This window comes from Paramisgurnus dabryanus, chromosome 15 (assembly GCF_030506205.2).
Source record: "Paramisgurnus dabryanus chromosome 15, PD_genome_1.1, whole genome shotgun sequence".
NCBI classification, from domain to species: domain Eukaryota; kingdom Metazoa; phylum Chordata; class Actinopteri; order Cypriniformes; family Cobitidae; genus Paramisgurnus; species Paramisgurnus dabryanus.
Window position 1 is genome coordinate 4,077,378 of NC_133351.1, and position 24,504 is coordinate 4,101,881.

The 24,504-nt window shown below is 37.7% G+C and overlaps 1 protein-coding gene across 6 annotated transcripts in view; it reads right to left on the bottom strand.

The window, feature by feature from the left end:
* Positions 1-1,426: 1,426 nt before the first annotated feature.
* LOC135733557 (C-X-C chemokine receptor type 2-like) overlaps positions 1,427-24,504 on the bottom strand; it is a 43,106-nt gene continuing 20,028 nt past the window's right edge. For 5 of the 6 annotated variants that reach the window (XM_073811958.1, XM_073811956.1, XM_065252297.2 and 2 more), the window contains one exon: positions 1,427-2,956. In XM_073811958.1, the coding sequence (XP_073668059.1) occupies positions 1,872-2,956 (1,085 nt within the window). In that variant the 3' untranslated portion in view covers positions 1,427-1,871. Of the gene's footprint in view, positions 2,957-3,544; positions 3,568-24,504 lie in introns of those variants that run through there. The other variant, XM_065252298.1, reaches the window with a different exon arrangement.

The following is a 24,504-nucleotide window of genomic DNA, read 5'->3' on the forward strand; positions in this document are numbered from 1 at the left end:
TTAAAATTGCCACTTTGTAGGTGTGCACAAAAATGTGCTGTTTTTGGATGTGTCCTTTTAAATGCAAATGAGCTGTACTAAATGGCAGTGGCGTGGTTGGATAGTGCAGATTAAGGGGCGATATTATTCAATTCAATTTTATTTAAATAGCCCTTTTCACAATTGGTAATTGTTTCAAAGCAGCTTTACATTAATAGAAGCAGGGGAAACACAGAAAAATCGACAGACAATATAAGTAGGAAAATACAGCGGCTATGAATAAACTTTACAAGCGGGCATATTAATAATGTCTCATATACAAGAGGGTGCTAAATTAAGCCAATCTCAGCTGGCATTATCTCCTTCTGACATCACAACAATATTTTAAGGGCCCCCACTCACTAAATTTTTTCCACATAAAATTAACTAGAGCTTGGAATGATGCATATTTGCTACTAAAACGGACAAAAAAAGAAAACTCTTGATTGTTGCTTGTTTTAGTATTTTAATACTTGTTTTGTCCAATTTTTAATCATTTTAAGTCATCTTGAGGCCCCTTGAAAATCTGTTGAGGTCTTCCTGTGGGCCCCGAGCACCTGGTTGAGAAACACTTTATTAAACCATTTCTGTGTCATTAGGATAGATCATATTAGAAAAAATCTGTGTGTGTGCGTGCGTGCATGTGTGTTTGTGTTTAAAATGAAGCAACACCTTGGTCAACACCTAAAGCATCACAAGGAAATGGAAAACAGACAAAGACAAACAAGTCTAAAAAAATAAAGCTTTTTTGCATAATATTCATATTACATAAAAGACGCATAATAGTCATTCAAACACAGCCCAGATGTCTAACCATTTTTTATTCATCTTACAAAAGATATTTTACATAAATAACATGAAGTGACCTAACAGAGGCGTTACGCAAAATGCAGGATGAGATTTTAAACTTCAGTCTTCTCACAAAATTATCATTTGACTTCAAAAGACTTCTTATGCAGCGTATGAATTATGCAGCATATTTCAATTTTCTTATATTTTTTTCTTATATATTTTTGTACTCGGATGTGGTCACTGTGAACTGTTGTCTGCACAATTCTTTAATATTTCTGCTTTTCCATCCCACTGACAAAAAAACTGCATACGCTGTCTGAAAATGAAGGTCAAAAAAACTGTCACTGGGGCAAGAAAAACAAAAAATGAAATGGATTATAACATTTTATTTTATATCTTAAAATTTGCAAAAAAATCACACATCAACTCGTGATAAATCCTGAAGAAGTTTTTATATTATTTCATTTACGACTTATAAACCATTACACACTGGTCTGCACCCAGACGCATTCAAACATTACATTTACATGACAGTAAAGTACCTCTTAAACTAGAATACAAAACATGAATACAAAACATGAATAGAATAAAAGTACTTTAAAATAATTTAACAATGCATCTGTTAACTCTCCTCAAAAAGTCACACAACTTGGAGCATCACAAATGTTTGTATCACACTGCCCTACAAAGCCAAAGCGCAGTAACTACGCATTTGGTCAAAATTGAGTTAAGGGTTGAAATGGGCTTTGTGAGATCTGTTGTGTCTGATGGTTCACGTTAAGTTACACAACAGTTTAATAGCTGAGATTTATGATTATTCAATTCTTAACCCAAATGTGATGAAATTAATAGTTTTGTTTTTGAAAGCTCAGCCAGCCAAGTAGCCTAATTTATCACCCTGCATTGTGATGAATGTGCTCTTTCTAAACAATAGAGGGAGCCATCGCATCACGACATTATAGCCACTACAACAGAACGTAGTAATACAAGCAGACAAGGACAGGTACTATCAGTTTGTCTTAATAATTTACATACATCGATGTCCATTGCGTGACTGCAGCTCACAGGAAGTTAGAAGTGAATTCAGATGCCAGAGAAGAAGACCTGCCATGTCTAGAGATTGAAAAGCGATCCAGAACTTGTTGCCTTTGAAGCATTTGCATAAGTCGTCGCCGAAATGTCTCTCCCACAAAAGCGTAAAGCACTGGGTTTATACAGCAGTGCACGAGACCCAGGTTTTGTGTTGCAAACACGGCAACATCCACGGAGGTCCGTGTGTAGCAACTGAATTGAACGGCTTTGGCCCTCAACAGCGTGTCGACCATCGTGGAAACGTGAAAAGGGGTCCAGCACAAGAGAAAAGCCACGACCACAGCGACTATCACCTTCATGGCCCTCTGCCTCTGGAAACACCGTGTACGCAAGAGCCGCGCTACTGTGACGCTGTAGCACGTCAACATGACCACTAGAGGGAGTATAAAGCCGAGCAGGTGCCTTATGATACGTGTGGCCAGTCGCCATTCGTCGGCACTGTCCACCTTAAAGCGTTCGGCACATACGGTCTCTTTGCTAGTTGTGGATAAATAGGCCTCATTGTAAAGCGAGGGCAATGAAAGCACCCCACCCAAGAACCAAACCACTGAGCACGCGACACCGCTGCACAGCCGCCGCTGAGCATTCTGGGATTCCATAGCGCGCACGATGAGCATATAGCGATCCACACTGATGCACACCAAAAACAAGATGCTGGTGTAAAAGTTTATTTCTTTCACCAGGGAAACCAGTTTGCATATGAAATCCCCAAACACCCAGCCGTGCACTACGGATACCGCAGAGAAAGGCAAGATTAGAGCCAATAGAGTGTCGGCTAACATCAGGTTAAACAAGTAGACATCCGACGAAGAAAGTGATCGTCTGTTTGAACAGATCACACAGCCCACAATCAGATTCCCAGGTATGGCCACCAGAAAAATGATCACGTAGATGACGCAGAATGAGATGTTGACTGCATCAGCTATAGGGATGGGTGGACAAAGTAGGGTGCTCTTATCCACAACAAAGGGGGTAGTGTCTGTGTAATCGGTGTAGTTGTAATCATCATAGAAGAATTTGCTGAAGTCCTCTACACGAAGGGAGTTGTTTGAATCTGGTAATAAAATATAGTTGAATCAATAAGTGATGAACAAAGACACCATAAAATACAACATCTATTACTTATTATTTTAATAAAAATATAATGAAAGATACCAACTTATGAGTTATAATTTAAAAAAATGATTAATCATGGAGGCCAGTTAATAATATAAACAAATAACCTTTTAGGTTTATTAATGAAAAAGTAATTAGATTTTAATTCTTTGTTTTTTTATTGAAAAAAATTCTTAAAAAATTCTGTCAAACCACAGGACTGCACTGTAAAAATTGAAGAGTTGGACCAACTTTAAAAAATTGCTTTAATTGGTAACACTTAAAAATATATATAATAAAGTTTATTCAACTTTCAAACTTTATTAAAAAAATTTCACCTAAAGTGAAATTTTAAGTTGAACAAAACTTTATTTTTTAAGTGTTACCAGTTGAAGTTATTTTTTAAGTTGATCTTACTTTTATTTTTTACAGTGTGCAAGTAAAATAAAATGACCAGGTAAAGAATTGTATAAATTGTAAATCAAAATATAGACTTGACGATTTAATCAAAATTTATTTTAGATTTAAAATAAAAATTTGGACTTACCAATCATCGCAGCTTCATTCATGATATGCTTCACATGAGAAACAAGAAATGGTTGTTTTGTATACTGATGGTTCCTTTATATATGTTGGAGAGATGTTGATATATCCTGTTTGCCTAAGTCTGAAGGTTGCTCAGAGATTAACATCCCAAAACTTTTTTTTTTTTTTCTACTTAAATTGTAAACTGTATTTCGGACACATCTGGTCTTAGACAGCATTTGTTGTTGACCAGAAGATCTACTGATATTCATTTAATGTTTCCAGTATCAGTAGAGGATGTAAAAGTTAAAGATGCTGTGTGATGTTGCTTTTATGTGGCCAGAGAAAAGCAGAACATTACAAACATGTAATCGACATGATCAACATCTTGTGTTCAATGTACATCAACATAATCGAACACTAAAAGCAAAACTAAGAATCATATGTTGTACTTGTGTTACTTAAAGATTATGTATGAAGGTGCGCAATTAAAATAAAATGACCTCATTTGTGTCGTTTTGGACAAAAGCGTCTGCCAAATGACGAAATGAAAATGTAAAGTGAAGGGTACCCTAAGGTTTAATATATTTTCACCATTGTTTTACTGCAGAATGGAGATGTCTTTGTGCTTTTTTGTTATTTACATATTTAAGTAAAATAGTTGGATATGTGAACCTGTCTGTGAAATCCAGTCCAAAACCTCAAAGTTTTAAAGTCAGTAAAGATAACAAGATTATATTTTCTTTACATTATGATTTTATGTATAAAACATTAAATTAATTTTTTTTTAATAGTTACCTTTATAAAATAGTAACAAATAGTTGGATTAAAGTGTCTGCTAAATGCCTAAATATAAATTTGCTTTTCTCATATTTATACATTGACAACAGTCATTCATATTACATAAAAGATGCCTTGTCATTCAAACACAGCCCAGATGTCTTAAAGGGATAGATCGGTCAAAAATGATATTAAACCCATGATTTACTCACCCCCAAGCTGTCCGAGTTGCATATGTCCATCGTTTTTCAGACAAACACATTTTCGGATATTTTAGAAAATGTTTTAGATCTTTCAGTTGATTAAATGTAATGTTACGGTGTCTACCCATAGTCCACGACCTTCAAGTCCAAAAAAAGTGCGTCCATCCTTCACAAATTAAATCCAAACGGCTCCAGGATGATAAACAAAGGTCTTCTGAGGGTAATCCACGCGGTGTTGTTGTAGAAATATCCATATTTAAAACCTTATTAAAGAAAATAACTACCTTCCGGTAGTGCCGCCATCTTAGACTCCTCTGTATTCAGGAGAGCGTATTAGCGTGGTGTACGCACTTTTCTTAGTGACGTATGACAAATTCGGAGGGCGGGGGCACAGAGCAGCAGCAGAGTAGCCTCCGTAGGCTGCGTAAGCTCTCATCCTGAATGCGGACGCGACTAAGATGGCGGCGCAACCGGAAGGTATTTATTTTCGTTTTGGACTTGAAGGTCGTGGACTATGGGTGGACCCCGTAACATTACATTTAATCAACTGAAAGATTTTAAACATTTTCTAAAATATCCGAAAATGTGTTTGTCTGAAAAACGATGGACATATGCAACTCAGACAGCTTGGGGGTGAGTAAATCATGGGTTTGATATCATTTTTGGCCGAACTATCCCTTTAAGGCAAAATATGGCAAGTCAGTGAAAATTTAATAGAAAACCATAGCCCAAAAATAAATGAAAATAAATAAGTGAAACCAAACAGCTTTTAATCACTGTGGACTGTGCTTACATGGGGGAATATCAAGTTATTTTAACAAAATCGACATGTAACTAAATTATAATTTTTTTGCTAGAACTGGGTTACTCATAACCGCACCATATCTTTTACCTACAGTAAAATGAGCACTGTTGCCTAATAGGTATATTGTTTGAAATGTTTTGAGTGTTTTTATTTTACAAAAGATATTTTACCCTTACAGAGATTTTAAACTTCACACTGTCAAAAATACTTTGCTGCCTTAAAATTTTTTGTTAAATCAACTCAGATTTACAAGTCATGTCTACAAAGATGAGTTGTCACAACTTATAAAATATAGTTGAGAAAAGTCAACTTAATTTTTTAAGTTATAACAACTCACCTGTAGTTATAACAACTCATCTTTAGTCAAGATGAATAATAGTAAATTGAAATGACTTGTAAATCCGAGTTGATTCAACAAAAAATTTTAAGGCAGCAAAGTATTTTTACAGTGCAGTCTTCACACAAAAAGATAATTTGACTTCAAAAAGACTTCTAATACAGCTTATGAATTATGTGGCATATTTCAGTTTTCTTATATATTTTTCTTATATATTTTTGTCCTTTAACTTGTGTTCACTGAAAATTGTTGTTGCACAATTATTCAATATTTCTCCTTTTCTGTCTCCCTGACAAAATAACAGCATACACTGTCAGAAAATAAATGCCAAAAGAGCTGTCACTAGGGGAAGAAAAACACAGATGAAATGGTTTATAACATTTTATTTTAAATCTTAAAAATTGACCAAAAAAATCACACAATACACCAACTCGTGATAAATCCTAAAGAAGTTTTAATATTATTGCATTTATAAACCATTACACAATGGTCTGCAGCCAGACACATTTAAACATTACATTATCATGACATTTACAAGTACCTCTCAGACTAGAATAGTAATATTTAGAAAGTTTATGAAAGGTCTTTTAAAAACAAACAAAAATAGAATAAAAGTACTTTGAAATAATTTAACAATGCATTTGTTAAATTTTAACCCAAATGTGATAATAATGAAAGTAATAGTTTGTTTTGAAATCTAAGCCAGCCAAGTATCCAATTTTATCTCTTAACATTACATCACCCTGCATTGTGATGACTGTGAACAATAGAGGGAGCCATCGCATCACAACATTATAGCCACAACAACAGAACGTAGTAATACAAGCAAACAAAGACAGGTATCAGTTTGTTTAATTATTTACATACATTGATGTCCATTGCATAACTGCAGCTCACAGGAAGTTAGAAGTGACTTCAGATTGCAGAGATGAAGACCTATTAGATCTAGAGATTGAAAAGCGATCCAGAATTTGTTGCCTTTGAAGCAATTGCATAAAATTGCTTTCGAAACTTTTCTCCCACAAAAGCATAAAGCACTGGGTTTACACAGCAGTGCACGAGACCCAGGTTTTGCATAGCAAACATGGCAACATCCACAGAGCTCCGTGTGTAGCAACTGAATTTAAAGGCTCTGACCCTCAACAGCGTGTCGACCATCGTGGTAACGTGAAAAGGGGTCCAGCACAAGAGAAAAGCCACGACCACAGCAACTATCACCTTCATGGCCCTCTGCTTCTGGAAACCCCGCGTACGCAAGAGCCGTGCTACTGTCATGCTGTAGCACGTCAACATGACCACTAGAGGGAGTATAAAGCCGAGGAGGTGCCTTATGATACGTGTGGCCAGTCGCCATTTGTCAGCACTGTGCACCTTAAAGCGTTCGGCACATACGGTCTGTTCGCCATTTCTGGATAAATAGGCCTCATTGTAAAGCGAGGGCAAGGAAAGCAAGCCACCAAAAAACCACAACACTGCGCATGTGACACCGCTGTACAGCCGCCGCTGAGCATTCTGGGATTCCATAGCGCGCACGATGAGCATATAGCGATCCACACTGATGCACACCAAAAACAAGATGCTGGTGTAAAAGTTTATTTCTTTCACCAGGGAAACGAGTTTGCACATGAAATCCCCAAACACCCAGCCGTGCACTACGGATACCGCAGAGAACGGCAAGATTAGAGCCAATAGAGTGTCGGCAAACATCAGGTTAAATAAGTAAACATCCGAAGAAGAAAGTGATCGTCTGTTTGAACCGATCACACAGCCCACAATCAGATTTCCCGGTACGGCCACCAGAAAAATGATCACGTAGATGACGCAGAATGAGATGTTGACTGCATCAGATATAGGGATGGGTGGACAAAGTAGGGTGCTCTCATCCAAAACAAAGTCGGTCGGGTTTGTGAGATCGGTGTAGTTGTAATCATCAAAGTTGTCTAAAAGATGGGAGGTGTTTGGATCTGGGTAATGAAAAATAGTTAAATCAATAAGCAGGAAACGAGCAAAGACACCATAAAATACAATATCTATTGCTTATTATTTTAATAAAATGCCAGACAGAGCGCTATAGTGAAAGATACCAAAATTATACCCTTATGAAAAATAAGTTTATTCAAGTGTGCTGTAAGTGTACTTCTTTAAAACTTTAAAATAAGAAAGTATACTTTAAGTTCAATTTTTATTAAGAAAAATGTTCATGTTCTTACATAAATATACTCAAAGTTTACATTCAAGTATACTTGATTAATACTCACATGAGAGTATTTGGCCTATAGCCTACCTGTACTCAATCCTTTATGGAGATATACTCAAAAGTATAAAGTATTCCTAATATAACAAGCTTGTGTTTTTTAATGCTCCTTTGGTGAAATAGCTAATGAAATATGCTAACAATGTGTATACTTTACATAGTTTTAGCTAACTGCACATGTGAGTTATGCAGAACTAGCAGGTGGAGTCGATTTGAGTCTGGCCATTTCTAGGCTGCATATGTCATCAAGACTTTCTTATTTCAGAATATTAACAATTATAATGTTTACTGTTATTCTTAGTTAATTGTAAATTATTATATTGTATTATTATTGTAATATGCATATGATTTGCGAATATAATGCTTCGTTAACGTAAATAAATCAGGCAGGTAGTTTTGTTATAAAATCGCAGCAGGGATGACGTGTTTTTGTAGGTCAACAACAGAAGTTCAACTGGTTCCCTCACTAAAAAGCCTATAAATTTTTCCCATAAACTTTTGGATTATCAGGAAAAATAAGCTCTGTGTTTAACAAAAGATAAAGACACTTAAACGTTTTGTATTCTTCACAGATGAATACTAATTTTATTCATCATAATTTTTTTTTATAATTTTTCATAGTTCATACATTTTATAATACGAACAAAAAAGTAGCCTAATTCAATTTGAATATTTCTTTGTTTTTTATTAATAAAGTGAACAGGTAAAGAATTGTACAAATTGTATTTCAAAGTAGACTTTATTATTTATACTAAATGTATTTAAGATTTAAGCTGTTACCAGCCATGGCAGCTTCTCTAATGATAATGCTTCATATGAGAATCCACAAAAGGTTGATTTGTATACTGAAGGTTTCTTTATACACATTGAAAAGAAGTTGATATATCCTGTTTGCCTTATATGGTACATGCACTTCTCTGCATTCTTGTTAAACATAGTAGATCACTTCCGGTTCTGTATGCTCTATGCTGACATGGTGCTGTTTTCATACATGAAGCCTTTAGGAGCTATCAAAGATAAAAATAGCCGATGTGCAGTGGATATGCTCTTTAACATATTAAACCTTAGTAAAAGAAAATGTACTTACTTTTTTACTTTATAGCTTTTGACAAAGGCATTTAAAACATTGGAGGGGAGTACCTGTGATCCATACACTGTAAAAAAAACTTTGATGCATTAAAATTCTTTGTTAAATCAACTCTGATTTACAAGTCATGTCAACATAAATTTGTTGTCACAACTTATAAAATATAGTTGAGAAAAGTCAACTTTTATTTATAAGTTATAACAACTCACCTGTAGTTATAACAACTCATCTCTAGTCAAGATAAATAATAGTAAGTTGAAATGACTTGTAAATCCGAGTTGATTCTGTCAGGTTTAAAATACTTATGAACCTTAACAAAAATTAGACACACTCAGACCATGAATGGGGTGGTATAATATTCTGCAGGGAGAACCCAGATTGAGATGTCTCATCAGGAAACACTCATCTGTCTCTCGATCTGAGCTTCTCTGCGGACTGTATTTATTTAGGTTTTAATCACTGGTTTGGTTCATTCCGAAGGTCGAACCTCACAGACCTTCACAATGGTAACAACATCACACATTTTTCTTAGTCCAGAATAATAGGATTGTCTACATTCTACCAAAGACAAAGATAGTAACTAGATGATGTAGCTTGATGATGCAGTAATCAAAGGTCATATGATAACAAAAGAACATTCTTTTCACCTTGGCAGTTTTTCTGAGTAACTGGTAAATATGATTCTAAGCAAAGGATTATACATTCATAAATGGTAACATAATATCTTGAAAAATGTCATAAGAAATACATTTTCTCCAACATTCCCACCTGTTTATCATGTATAATGTCTTTACTCCGGGTTGTAACCCGTAACCTTCTTAGGCACTTTAGGATTAAACCTTCATTAATGAAATTTTTCTACACAGTATCATCATAGGCTTTAGTAGTTTTCCGAACAACAAATTTGTAGTCTTCTCCGTCTGCAATATTACCCATAAAATATGCATCAGTAAATACAGATTGAATCATTTTCTTTTTCATTCTTGAAATACATTGTATCACACAAGTCAAACACATGCATATCACCAAAAGAGCAGATAATATTGTAACAAATATTTTCAACAGTTTTTTCCACCAAGATCCTCCAAACAACCATTGTATCATATCTTCAGTTGTAACATAGTCTTTTTCCCTTATACTGGCGTTCAGAAGTCCTGGTTTATATCAGATGTAGATGTTTGAAGAAATATTTACATACCCAACAATTGTAATTATAAGGCATCTTATCGTATGTATGAGCTAAAGTTACCGTCGAATTAAGATTACTGTGATTTTCTAACCATGGATGGAATAATTGATCTGAATTGTGAATCAGAATAGAAATCAACACAGCAAATAACATTGTGTTTTGTGTTAATTTTGCTCATACCCTTCAGTGTAATATTTAAAAATGACCATTAAACTTTGTTAGGAAATATCTTGTTTTGACTATTGCTAGGAAAGAACTAGTTTTGACTCCCATAGAAACTATAGAAACCATTAGGCAACCAAAACATCAGAAGCTAAACATTTGCCCTGGCACAATATTATGTTGTCATATTAGCCATAAAGGCAGCGAAGCCTTTCTTTGTGGGGAAAAACTTTACACCAAATGAGAAAATCTATTAGTTAAAACATCTTGATAACCCTTGTATTTAGGTGTAAGGTTATAAAGTCACACTGCCATTCACTAAACAGCCCTGAGGTGTTCTGCTTAGAATTGATAGAATTTGGGGTGCCAAATTGTGCTTTTGACAAGTTACGTATCCACAAACAATTTCTTTTTCATGTTTCCTAAAAACCCCTCGCCCACCAATTTGCATAAAATGTGAACACATTTGAAAAACGCCTAAGCGTCCGACATTGTGTATCTGTGTGACCAAATAAGGAAAAGGCTTTTGGATTTATGAATCAGTGTTAAATTTCCAAATATTATCATCTATTTTCAATCCATTCTCATTTCTCCTTTCTGGAGCATTGAATTTGAAAATCAGCTATGTCTGTGAGCTGTGAGTAGTTTGTCACCATGGATGACACATTTGAGCAGTAAAAGTTTCTCTGCCGTTCATGCGGCTAGCAACCGTAGCTGCCTGGTCAGCAAGGGTATTCCCTTTAATCTCACTAGAATCTCCCTTCAGGTGGGCTTTTACCGCAACCTGTTCCGGGACACCTCAGGAAACCTCTCTGCTGCCAACCTGCTCGAGAGATATGCACAGCTCCCCAGGCATAACAAAAAATAAATATAAATGTTAGGTTTTCTGTTACTAGCAAATTCACATGTTTTTTGTGATTTTGCCGTTCATTTCCCTTTTTGTCCACAAAAGATAAACATCATTGTAACAATCAAATTGGAATTTTTAAGTGGCAGATTGTCTTAGTATTCATCAACACTTAATGTTTGTATAATATCTACACAGTCACAGTCATGGCTGTTTGGAATTGCTTCAGACAAACCAAGTAATTTAGCTGGATATGTTTTATACAAATGGTACATGCCTTACAAAATTTTTTAAGTAAATATTGAACCCATAGGCAATGAAATGCTCTTCTATTAACTTAACCATAACCATCCCCGCTGTTGAGACATGACAAAGTCAATGGCTCAAAATCGCTGCATTAAGTGCTTCTCTGGCAGGGTCATATAGACCATGATATGGGGGAGGACCGGTTTGGGCAGTGATATCAGGGGCTGCTACAGGGACATTAGAGGCTGCTATGGGAACAACGGAAACTAATTCTGGGCTTTCGTTTTGTGGCAGGGGAAGTAAGGGAGGGTGCAGGTAAGGGAGGGGTTGGCCTTGCTCCTAGAGTAGTTTCATTATAGCCATTATTTCTCCTTCTAAATTCTCCTTAGCACAAGCACTACTACAATTTCTCATCTTTAAAAACAAAAATTTAACAACAAAAATTCAACAATTTCTTCCTTTTTTTTCTATTTCTTCAAATTTCCTTTCCCCGGGGACTTCTAAACACCACATTCTGTTTGTTTACACAGTGTGCTTACTTCAGCGTTTAACTTATTGGTTGTTTTGAACCTTCAGGGTTTCTCTCCCTGTCTCTGTTTCAGCACACCGGGTAAATTTGCAGTATATATATATATATATATATATATATATATATATATATATATATATATATATATATATATATATATACACACCAATATAAAACACTAAAATACAATTGCTTCAGCACATCAAACGCATAATACACAAAACATACACCGAATAAATTTTGCTTTATACACAAATATAGTAAATTCTTTAGGGCGATCCCCAGGATCCCCTTCAGCTACTGGGGGACTCGAACCCTCCATTCGGCTGACTGACAGTTATTGGGGGACTCGAACCCTCTCAATTCAACTGTCAACAGATATTGGGGACTCGAACCCACAATTCTGTTCTTGGGCGACACTGTAGGGTCTTAGTTACCCATATTGGACTCAAACCAATTCAGCTGTCCCCTTTTCTTATGGTAAATATCAATTTAAATTACCAATCAGAAACTCACCCGATTCACTCCGTCTGAGTTGTCTTCTTAGCTTCGGATTCCGTCAATCCCGAGATCACCAGCCAAGGAGACCTAAATGCCGGCCTGGCGAGGAATTTTCACCACCCAGGACTTTCTTCGAATTCCTAGAACTCGGCCGTCGATGGGCTTCGGCGTGTCTCCTCCACTGTTGATCACTGGATGTGTTGGAATCCGGCTTGAAGGACCAAAATGTCAGGTTTAAAATACTTATGAACCTTAACAAAAATAAGACACACTCAGACCACGAATGGGGTGGTATAATATTCTGCAGGGAGAACCCAGATTGAGATGTCTCATCAGGAAACACTCAACTGTCTCTTTATCTGAGCTTCTCTGCGGACTGTATTTATTTAGGTTTTAATCACTGGTTTGGTTCATTCCGAAGGTCGAACCTCACAGACCTTCACAATGGTAACAACATCACACATTTTTCTTAGTCTAGAATAATAGGATTGTCTACATTCTACCAAAGACAAAGATAGTAACTAGATTATGTAGCTTGATGATCAAAGGATCGTATGATAACAAAAGACCATTCTACCCACTATTTCACCTTGGCAGTTTTTCTGAGTAACTGGTAAATATGATTCTAAGCAAAGGATTATACATTCATAAATGGTAACATAATATCTTGAAAAATGTCATAAGAAATACATTTTCTCCAACAATTTAAAAAAAATGTTTAAGGCAGCAAAGTATTTTTTACACTGTAGCGACACTAGGGTGGCTAGTAGTATCTGATGTTTGAATGTGTCAAAGGCTGCCGACAGGTCTAGCAGAATCAGAACCAAGGATTTGGATTCTGCCTTAGTTAGCCGTAATGCTTCCGTGACCGATAGCAGTTCTGTTCGGTGGAGTGGTTGCATTTGAAGCCTGACTGCTTGTCATCTAGTAAGTTTTCAGTAATAGAAAGGAATATACCTTTATCAGCTTATTTCCAATCCAATAATGTCTATTTAAGTTAGGTAAGTAATATTTCCTTTCCAACTGATTTTTTATTTTTATTGTGTTGTCATGCATTATACAGTAGTATTTTTACCGTGAACGACCGATATGAACGAGGCAAACTACTGCTTTCGTGTTTGTTTTTATTGGGAGAGTGGGCATGAGAATAATATAATTATAAATAAATAAATATAGACAAGCAAAGGGAAGACAAGCAAAATATAGAAATATAGACAAGCAAAAGCGCATCAAGTGCACCCTTAAGCGTCTTTCGCATAGGATGCGGTGTGCGCTGCGCTTTGAAACCTATTCATTTCAATGGCTTGCGCCGCACGAGGGTGGTTTTTTGTTGCGCGTTCAAAGTCAAAGTTCAAAATAGTTTAACTTTTGCGCTGCGCTCTGTGACGATTACCCGCGCGTGGCCAATAGAAACGGGGCATCCAAACAAGCAAAATGGACGAAAGCTTATACTCGGGATTCTCAGAGCTTTATAATACAAGTTTATGCTCCTACAGAAAAATCGGAAAGAAAAGCTGTGTCATGGAAACACGTAGCAATTCAAGTTGGCATGTCAGGTGTGTTTTAAGTCAAGCAGCTTGTTGTAGGTACGCTTTAAGTTATGTGAAATGGAGACGAGCAACATCAGTCTCTGTATTCCTCATCGACTATTTAACGCAAAAATAAACACTGTATTAATTTATTGAAAACCCCGCCTACTTTTGGTCTGGCCATCAGAGCACAAATCGCTTGGCTGCGCGGAACCCAGCGGCGAGCTGGTTTGGTGCTGGTTTAGCTGGTGTGAATGCTGGTGCTGATGCTGGTTTAGCTGGTGTTTACTAGCAAACCAGCACCAAAACACAACATATGCTGGTCTCGCTGGTATGCTGGTTTTTTCAGCAGGGCGGGTCCTCCTTCTTTGCAGAATGCAATAAAACGGCTCAACAAATCACAACCCTCCCATTCCATGTATTGTAAACAATAATGGTGGTGCTTTGAATACACACAGATTCCTAGTTTTCCTCATCTGCTTTGAACTTCGTGATCAACAAACAAACAAACAAAAATAATTCTTTAAAAACGTAAGCCATATAAAATCTAACCCATCAAAATCGAATAATTTACGTGAGAGGCACTTGGGAGACGGAAAAATGACTAACACATTGACTGATCGCTGTCCAAAAAGTTCAGCGAATACGTCCCAAGGATGACAGCAGCAATGACAGTGTTCTTATTAATCAGTGTATACCACTAATCAACTAAATGAATATAACATGGCAAAGATGAATGCACATTTATATATTGATTCAATAGATTTATAGCATTTTGAAAAAAAAAACTTGTATTTATTGCATTTTGCGGGAAAAAAAATTATGGATTTGAATTTTTAATGTTATTATAGCCTAAAGATACTATGTGAAAGTTTGTAACAGAAAATAGTGGTTTTCATCTTGTCACTTGGTATAGAAAACACATTTTTACCCAAATTAGTCAAAATGGATTTATTGCGTTTTGGAACCAAACTCCTCATATAGATTAAACCAAAGTGGTTCCCAACCTTTTTCACCTCAAGGCCCCCTAGTTGCCCACAACAATATTTGAAGGCCCCCCACTTACTCAAGTTTTTCCACATAAAATTAAATAGAACTTGGAATGACTAGACCAGGTGTGTGCAAAGTACGGCCCATGGGCCACATGCGGCCCTCCGAACACTTTCATCTGGCCCCGCGAGGCAGTTTTTAAATCCTACATATCATTGCGTTTGAGATAGGATTTTGGTACAAAATGGTTGATTTTATGCAATACTAAGAATTTCCAGTAGGTAGCGTGAGCACACAGACCTGTCACTGTGTGTCATGGCCACGTGAGGTCAATTGGAAGACATAATAAGTGTTCACCATACACGCAATACAAGTTTGTTGCTTTTATTTTAAAGGCGACTGCTATTGTTTTATTTTACATGTATGCATGTGTGCTTACGTACCATCACAGTAATGCGTTGAAGCACATGTGTTAACAAGAGATGCTGCCGTAGATGCTGTTAGTCCACAAAATGTCAGCTCACGTCAAAAAAAGAAAGATAGATGAAGAATGTCGAGTTTTTAATAAAACATGGACTTCTAAGCAAGGCTTTGAATTTGTTCACGGAATGAAAACAAAAACCAGAAACTTTTGATGTTTTGCAAGGAACAGAAACAAAACCGGAACAGAATCGTTTATTTAAAATAATGGACAAGATTTCTGTCTAATATGACTCGGTGAAGTTTACTTCCGGTCGTCGTTGACTCATCTGAGAAATGAGAAGCTTGTCACCAGCAAGTAACCTACTCAAGCCCAAGTCTCTAATGCTCAATCATAAGAGGTAAATATTGTAGGCTACCAAGTATCTTAAGATGTTTGTTTTTTTAATACTAATTAGTGGTGTAACGGATCATAGTTGATCTGTGATCTGTACAGATCACGACCCACAGATCAGCTCGCATGCGATTCGTGGAGCAGTGGCGGTTCTACACGGAGGCCAAGGGTGGCCCGTGCCTCTGTAGACATGTCCCTGGCCACCCCTGTGGCCACCCCGTGCTGACCAAATAAAAAAGTATAAATTTATTTTGATTTTACACGCGAGTGCCAAAAGCGGAACTAATGCGACGCAACGTTCTACACGGGCAAATTAGAGCGGCGCACCCAACCACTGTAGTCGCCTGTGGGTACTGCTCGGCGAGTGTCTCAATTCGTTCCCAACCTCCCGATGTTGAGAATGTGTATGCAGGTTTGGGCACTGGTAAGGACTCTAGCTCACTTCACATTGGGACACTGTTCATTTGTTCTCCTGTGGCGTGGCTGTTTAAGCGCGTTGTGGTCATTCACAGCTGTTACTCATTAACAACCGGCAAAACCATCATCTCTAACTTTTTAAAGTTTACACATTGTAAAAAGCGCTGTAATTATGCTCTTACATATACGTGCATAAAATTGGAGGAATATAATTAAATGTTACATATAAAAATTTTTACAATTTAAAATAAATATTATTTATATTGATTAGATTGTGCTCCCTAACTGTCTATCAATGTGTTTTTATATGTAAACTAAAACAAACGTTTGTCTTTATAAAAGTTTGCATTTCATAAAGTTTATTGAGTAGGCTCGCATGCTTTTCGGTTGGGGGGCTTAAGAAAAGAGCCCAGTCCCCTTTTTTCACCTGAACTCACTCTTGTATTAAATAAATATTTATATGATTGTAAAGTAAAATAAGGCCTAGTCCTATCTTAAACTAATTCCTGTAACCACCCCTATAATCTTTAAATATAATTTCTTGCCATTTTTTATGTGCCCCTCTGGTAAAACACTGGCCCCTCCTTGGCCCCCCTAGTGAAATTTGTCTAGAACCGCCACTGTCGTGGAGTAATATGCAAATTTAAATAGGGTGAAAGTTGATCATTTGCATGTGTTTCAAAGGCTTGCAAATGTTAACACTTAAGTGATTTTAAACAATTTAACCGCAAAAAGGCACTAAAGTGAACAATTTTCTGTATGCACAGACGCACATGCGGTTGAATGTGTCAGGTCCAACTCCAATCAAACGTGATTATCCCTATGCCCTTCAAAGATCAGAACTCTTGATGTGTAAACTTTAGAGAGAGTTGCGCTACTGTGTCTTATACTGTAGTCCATTAAAATACATTTGGTAAATAAAGCACTGAAAAACAATGTAATTTTCACTTTATGTGGAGCAGTTAATGTGGCATCTTCTTCCTGTAGCGCTGTTTGGAATTCGTCCTCCATCTGTATGTGTGTTTGCGTGTTTAAGTGCACTCAAAAGGGTAGTGCATACACAGAGAGACGCATTTCAAAAAGCAATCAAACAATCTTTCTGTTCTTGACAGGACACATACAAACAAAATGATCTTGAAATACCACAGTATTCTTTTTCTAATAAAAACATTGTTTAAGTTGTTTGCCAACAGAAATTGTTCTTGTCTTAATTCATGTATAATGCTGAAACAAATGTAGGCATGTCAGAATTACAGTTATGCCACTTACATAATGTAGCCTTTTTTAATGTTTGATGACAAGATAGAGACTTAAAGGATAATTCCGGTATTTAACACTTTGAGTCTCATTTCTGGTTTGTTTTGGATGAACTACAGTGATGGACACTGAAATTTTGACAATGGGTCATGTCTTGAGTTTTTGACTCGTTTAGAAGCGTCTCTTGACTGCTTCAGAATGAAAGTCAATGGCCATGCACAAACATGTCATTAAAACAACACAAAGTTCATTTTCAAAACTGTACTACTCACCGAGTGGTTCGTGGTGTTCGTTGATGATTAAAAACAAGTTGTGTAGCGAAATACAGTTTCTGTCGTGTTTTATTTGGCATTTTGTAAAATTCCATTGACTTCTCTTGGAAGACTCATTGCTAGCTGATATATCACTCCGCCGCCGGGAAACAGAAAAGGGTCTGTTTACATGTGGTTGTAGTTTTTTCGCTCGGTTTCTCTCAGAAGAAGTTTTTCCCATATTTGATGGCTCAGTGACCAGCTTTAGGTTTGAAGTTGAGCTTGATTGTGACTGTCTATACGCTAGACACCGAGCGTACTTGTATGGCAAAGTGGTTGTCGCCATCAAGTGGTCGGGAGTGTGCTAACGCTTCAGACTTAACTATAGAGCGGAAGTATTTACTCGGTTGTGAGGTATCTGAAAAAAAAAGTTCCACTAAAGCAAATAACACGGATTGAAATCATACATTGCGCCAATATATTTGTTTTTAATCATCAACGAACACCACGAACCACTCGGTGAGTAGCACAGTTTTGAGAATGAACTTTAAGTGTTGTTTTAATGACATGTTTGTGCATGGTCATTGACTTCCATTCTGAAGCAGTCAAGAGACGCTTCTAAACAAGTCAAAAAGTCAAGACACGACCCATTGTCAAAATTTCTGTGTCCATCACTGTAGTTCATCCAAAACAAACCAGAAATGAGACTCAAAGTGTTAAATACCGGAATTATCCTTTAAGGAAAATTATGTAGACTACTAATAAATTTTATTAATAACGAACCAATTGGGAAAAAATCGGGTTCAAAGCCCTGCTTCCGGAAACGATTATGATACATTTTTAACTCTTGTATCAGTCGGTAGAACTCCCCGTGTTCTTCTCTTCTCGCAACGATTGGATGTACCCAATATTTGCGTCTTTTCACTCGTCTTTCCTTATTCAACAGAAGAAGAATAACTTCTTCATCACTATCGCTGGAGCTCGAGCTGCTGCTGGAGCTCGAACTGCTAATTAAAAGATCCATGTTTGTTTGCTTGCCCGTTCTGGCTCTCTTCTTCTGTGTGACAAGTGCGTGTCAGAACCGACGCATAACGTCTCGCAGCGCCACCTTGTGTACCGGCATATATCTGTTTTGTATTAAGCGCCATCTAATGTCCAGGGGGTGAATTTGCACCTCACTCGGCTCAGCGCCAGTAAAAATCGTCTGGGTGTGAAAGCAGAAAAACGTCACGTAAAACGCTGACGATAAACGCGCACGAAAAACGTCCCAGTGTGTAAAGACCTTAAGTATTTGTTTACTAGTCAAAGATAAAGCTGTGTGAGTGTGTGCTTAGCCATTTTCTGATGGGAATTTATCAAACAATATTTGGTGGACTCTGTAGCCCTAATATCCCTCGAGAAAAAAGAAGCATTTGAAAAGGTGCCCCTCTCCAGGCGAAGCGTAACAAGAAGAGTGGAGGAAATTGTGGGAAATCTGGAGCTTGAGGTGCAAAACAAAGTGGACGATTTTGACTTTTTCTCTTACCAGAGCAATACAGGCTTTGGATGAGAGCTGCAATGTCCACGACACAGCCCAGTTACTCATCTTTGTATGTGCAATAACGAAGGACTTTAAGATGACTGAGGAACTGGCAGCAATGCAGTCAATGAAACGGACCACGACGGGGAGTGATTTGTTCATGGAGGTAAATGCATGCTTTGACAAGCTAGGACTAAAATGGGACAAACTGGCAGGTGTTACAATGGATGGTTGTCCAAATCTGATGGATCCAATCTAAAAGAGAATGGGGCCTGAGAGCAGAGATTCAAGAATTCTGTGAGATGAAAGGAAATAACATCCCTGAACTCTCAGATGCAGACTGGATGGCAGATTTTGGATTTGTTGTTGATGTGACTGCACTAATGAATGAACTAAATAGCAAACTGCAGTGCAAGGGCCTTTTTGTACATGAAATGTAAAGCTTGGTGAAGGCTTTTATGACAAAGTTGCAGTTTCTTTCAAGCCAAATAGAGCAAAACATTCTCACCCACATGCCAACACTAAAGGAAACCACACAATCACCTGATCACATCCGCAGGTATTCATTCATGCTAGAAGTACCGCATGCTAAGTTTTTAAGGCAGTTTCAAGACTTCAAATCACTTGAGAATGAAATGCACATCATTTCTTACTCCCAGCGATGTTCAGCTTGAACTCATTGACCTGCAGTCTGATACACTACTGGCAAAACAGTTTAAATCAGTCTCACTTCAGGATTTTTACTCTTCTCTCAAAGAGGAGAACTTTCCACACATAAGGAGGCATGCTCAGGAGATATTCTCTTTGAATCTACCTACATATGTGAACAAACATTCTCAGTGATGAAGTTCAACAAATCTAGATAAAGATGCTCTCTTAGGGGCTGTTTACACTTGGTACACTCGATCGGATCACAAGTGGACGAGAGAGACACATTACGTTTACACCTGGTATTTAAATCTGTCTCTTTTGTCCACTTTCGACCGCATCTGTCCTGAATACTGTGAGGGGACGGTCCGTGAGACGGTGGGCGAGTCTCTCTGCTGTCATTCAAACGCGAGCGGGAGTAATGATGAGTTTATATGGACGCAAACTAATATTATGTCGGTGTCCACTGCTTGTTTAGCAAGTTAACACTCTGCACAGAGTTTTGTAAGTTTATATGTTGGAGCTTTCTCTGAATTTTCAGCGCAATTGATGAAATAGGATCGCGCAACTTTCACGCTTTCAAAACGAAACTACGGAGAAAACCCGCAGTAGTTTTATCAATGAAAGGCTAAAAATAGCGCTGTTCACCGTATGTTCACGGCAGAAGTAAAAAAAAAGACGTAAAATTAGTGTTTAATACCTCAGATTAGATAAATGGGCGGAGAGAAGGCGGTCGCGTGTGGCTGTTCGAACACATTCAACCACATTGTGTTCCGCAACTCCAAAGCGATCCGATCGAAAGTGGTTTCGACTACCTCTGGATGTGGTTGAAAGTGGTCGAAAGTGGACGCTTTTAAAAACGTTTTGAACACCGTTTACACCTGGCATTAACTTCGTCCACTTGTGATCCGATCGACGAAAACGCATGTTAATGCCAAGTGTAAACAGCCTCTTACTGATGATCACTTGTCTGCTGTCCTTCGCATAAAACACTAGCATCAAACACCAGTACAGAAAATACATATCTTTACAGTTTGAACAATTTCAGGGAATTCATACAAAATAATATTTTCTTCAAAGAAAAGAGTGACATTCTTTTACATAATTTATTTACATTTTTAGAACATAACAATTCTTTGAGGTAAATGAAAATTTGCAGTTTGCTTCAATAGTCTAGTAATTTATGGAATTACAGTAATGAGAAAAAAAGGTAGAAACTAAAAGTACATACTGTAATTCGAACCAATAATTGAGGGGATAATATTTATTTATTTATTTGAAATTGCAATCAGCAGCGTTTGAAAAGCACAAGGCTGAAATCAATTCTGTTTTGAATGTGTGCTTCACAGTTTTGACAGCAGTGTGTTAGCATTGAACAAAGTGCTGTAAATCCACAGTGTTGTGCAGGTTGTGGTTAAAGTCATGGGATAAGTGTGTAGAGTTTTGAAAACTGTGTTCAAGCAATGAAAAATGAACTAGAGTTTGGTCCACATGAACTGCTGCTGTGTGACTCCAGTTGTGCCCACTGTCGTTTAGCAATCGAAAAAAACTGGAAACCATTTCTGTGTCGTTAGGATAGATCATATTAAATATTATGCGACCTTGTGGGAACATTTTGAGGTCCCCATGAGGAAACAAGCGTATAACTCAAACAGAATGATGTTTATTGAAAATGTGAAGTAGTAGGAAGTTTTCTGTGATGGTCTGGGTTAGGGTTTGGGTTAGGGGAAGGGAATAATTCAATTCAATTTTATTTATATAGTGCTTTTCACAATTGGTAATTGTTTCAAAGCAGCTTTACATTAATAGAATAATAATACACGACAGCATAAGCAGCTAAATTTGCTGCGGCTATGAATCAACATTATAAGCGAGCGTATTACTAATGGAACGTATGATGAGGGTGCTAAGTTAAGCCCAAGAAGGCTGCATCCCTGGGTTGAAAAACCCCCTAGGAGAAACCCCCCAGGCTTTTTAGCCGGGGAAATAAAAATAGTCCTAGGAGGGAAAAACCCTTGGGAGATATATATATATATATATATATATATATATATATATATATATATATATATATATATATATATATATATATATATATATACATATATATATATATATGTATATATATATATATATATATATATATATATATACATATATATATATATGTATATGGGTTTGTGTGTGTTTGTGTTGAAAATGAAGCAACACCTTGGTCAACACCTAAAGCATCACAAGGAAATGGAAAAACAGACAAAGACACACAAGTCTATAAAAATAAAGCATTTTTGCATAATAGTCATATTACATAAAAGACGCCTAATAGTCATTCAAACACAGCCCAGATGTCTTACCATTTTTTATTCATCTTACAAAAGACATTTTACATAAATAACATGAAGTGACCTAACAGAGGCATTATGCAAAATGCAGGATGAGATTTTAAACTTCAGTCTTCTCACAAAATTATCATTTGACTTCAAAAGACTTCTAATACAGTGTATGAATTATGTGGCATATTTCAGTTTTCTTATATTTTTTTCTTATATATTTTTGTACTCGGATGTGGTCACTGTGAACTGTTGCTGCACAATTCTTCAATATTTCTGCTTTTCCATCCCACTGACAAAAAACCAGCATACGCTGTCTGAAAATGAAGGTCAAAAAACTGTCACTGGGGCAAGAAAAACAGAAATGAAATGGTTTATAACATTTTATTTTATATTTTAAAATTTGCCAAAAAAAATCACACAAAACATCAACTTGTGATAAATCCTGAAGAAGTTTTTATATTATTGCATTTATGACTTATAAACCATTACACACTGGTCTGCACCCAGACGCATTCAAACATTACATTTACATGACAGTAAGGTTCCTCTCAAGCTAGAATAGTAATATTTAGAAAAATTTTGAATGGTCTTAAAGAATAAAATAATTTAACAATGCATCTGTTAACTCTCCTCAACAAGTCACACAACTTGGAGCATCACAAATGTTTGTATCACACTGCCTTTGTTAGGAAATACTCAGAGTCGGAGTCTCAATGCAAGTAGTTTAATGAAGAGTTGTAGAAAACACTGGATGTATACGGGATAATAGAATACACTGGATGTAGACAGGATAATAGAATACACTGGATGTAGACATGATAATAGAATACACTGGATGTAGACAGGATAATAGAGTACACTCATAATGAGAGTCACTGTTGTTCAAACCGTCCGTGAACCACACAAAGCCACACAAATAATCCTCCTCGCAGACACAGAGTCACAGGAAACGAACTGGCGTACGCTTGAAGGCAAAGCATCCAGTTAGTCCAACAATAGGAGACAAACAAAATCGGGAACCAAGCAGAAGCCCAAACACAGGATTAGGATCCCGAAACAGAGACAGTAATCCAAACGGGCAGGCTGAACCTATGGCGAGAGCAGAGAGGAGAAGTTAACCAAAGCGTGGTAGAAACACTTGGACGGACGGCGAGACAGAGATCTAACAACGAGCGCGTGACGGAAGACGAAACAGAAAGGTATAAATAGACAAGAGGGAACAAGACACAGCTGGAAACAAATCAGAGAAGAAGAGGGAGTGGCCAGTGCACACGTGAGGATCCTTCACCACAGAGGTAACAAACAAACACAAACACCCACACAACCGATCACCCAGGAGGCGTGACAGTACCCCCCCCCAGGACCGGCACCAGACGGTCCCAGAGGAGGCTCACCTTGTCGCCGACGGAGATCCTCAATCAGACCAGGGTCCAATATCCCTCGAGCCGGAACCCAACACCTCTCCTCCGGACCGTAGCCCTCCCAGTCCACTAAATACTGGTGACCTCTGCCCCTGCGACGCACATCTAACAATCTCCTAACCGTATAGGCAGGAGCACCATCCACTAGACGGGGGGCGGGGGGTTTAGGGGCAGATGCAGGGGGATTAAGGTGGGAAAAAATCACTGGTTTAACCCTGGATAAATGAAAAACACCCGACCAAGAATAGGTGGTAACTTAAGCTTGACCGGACTGACGACCTTAACAATACTGTATGGCCCAATGAAACGAGCAGCCAGCTTGCGAGAGGGCTCCCGGAGAGACAAATCCTTGGTGGAAATCCATACTTTCTGACTGCACACATAACAAGGTGGGGGTCGCCGGTATCGATCAGCCGCAGCCTTGGTTCGTCTGCTGTTCTGTAATAAGAGAGTTCTAGCTCGCTTCCAAGTGCGTCTGCACCTGCGGACGAAAGCTAGAGCAGACAGAAACGCTGCGTCGGGTTCTTGTGATGGAAAAAGGGGGGGTTGAAAACCAATCGATAATTCAAAAGGAGTTAAATTAGTAGATGCGACGGGGAGGGAGTTATGCGAATTCTCGACCCAGGAGAGCTGTTGGCACCAGGAATTCGGATAACGTGACGACAGACAGCGGAGCGTTCGACCGAGATCCTGATTAGCCTGTTCACATTGTCCGTTGGTCTGTGGGTGGTAGCCTGAAGACAAGCTGGCAGTAGCGCCTATCTGTCTGCAGAACTCCTGCCAAAAACGAGAGATGAACTGAGGACCCCTATCTGAGACCACGTCAGTCGGAAGACCATGCAATCGAAAAACGTGTCTGATCA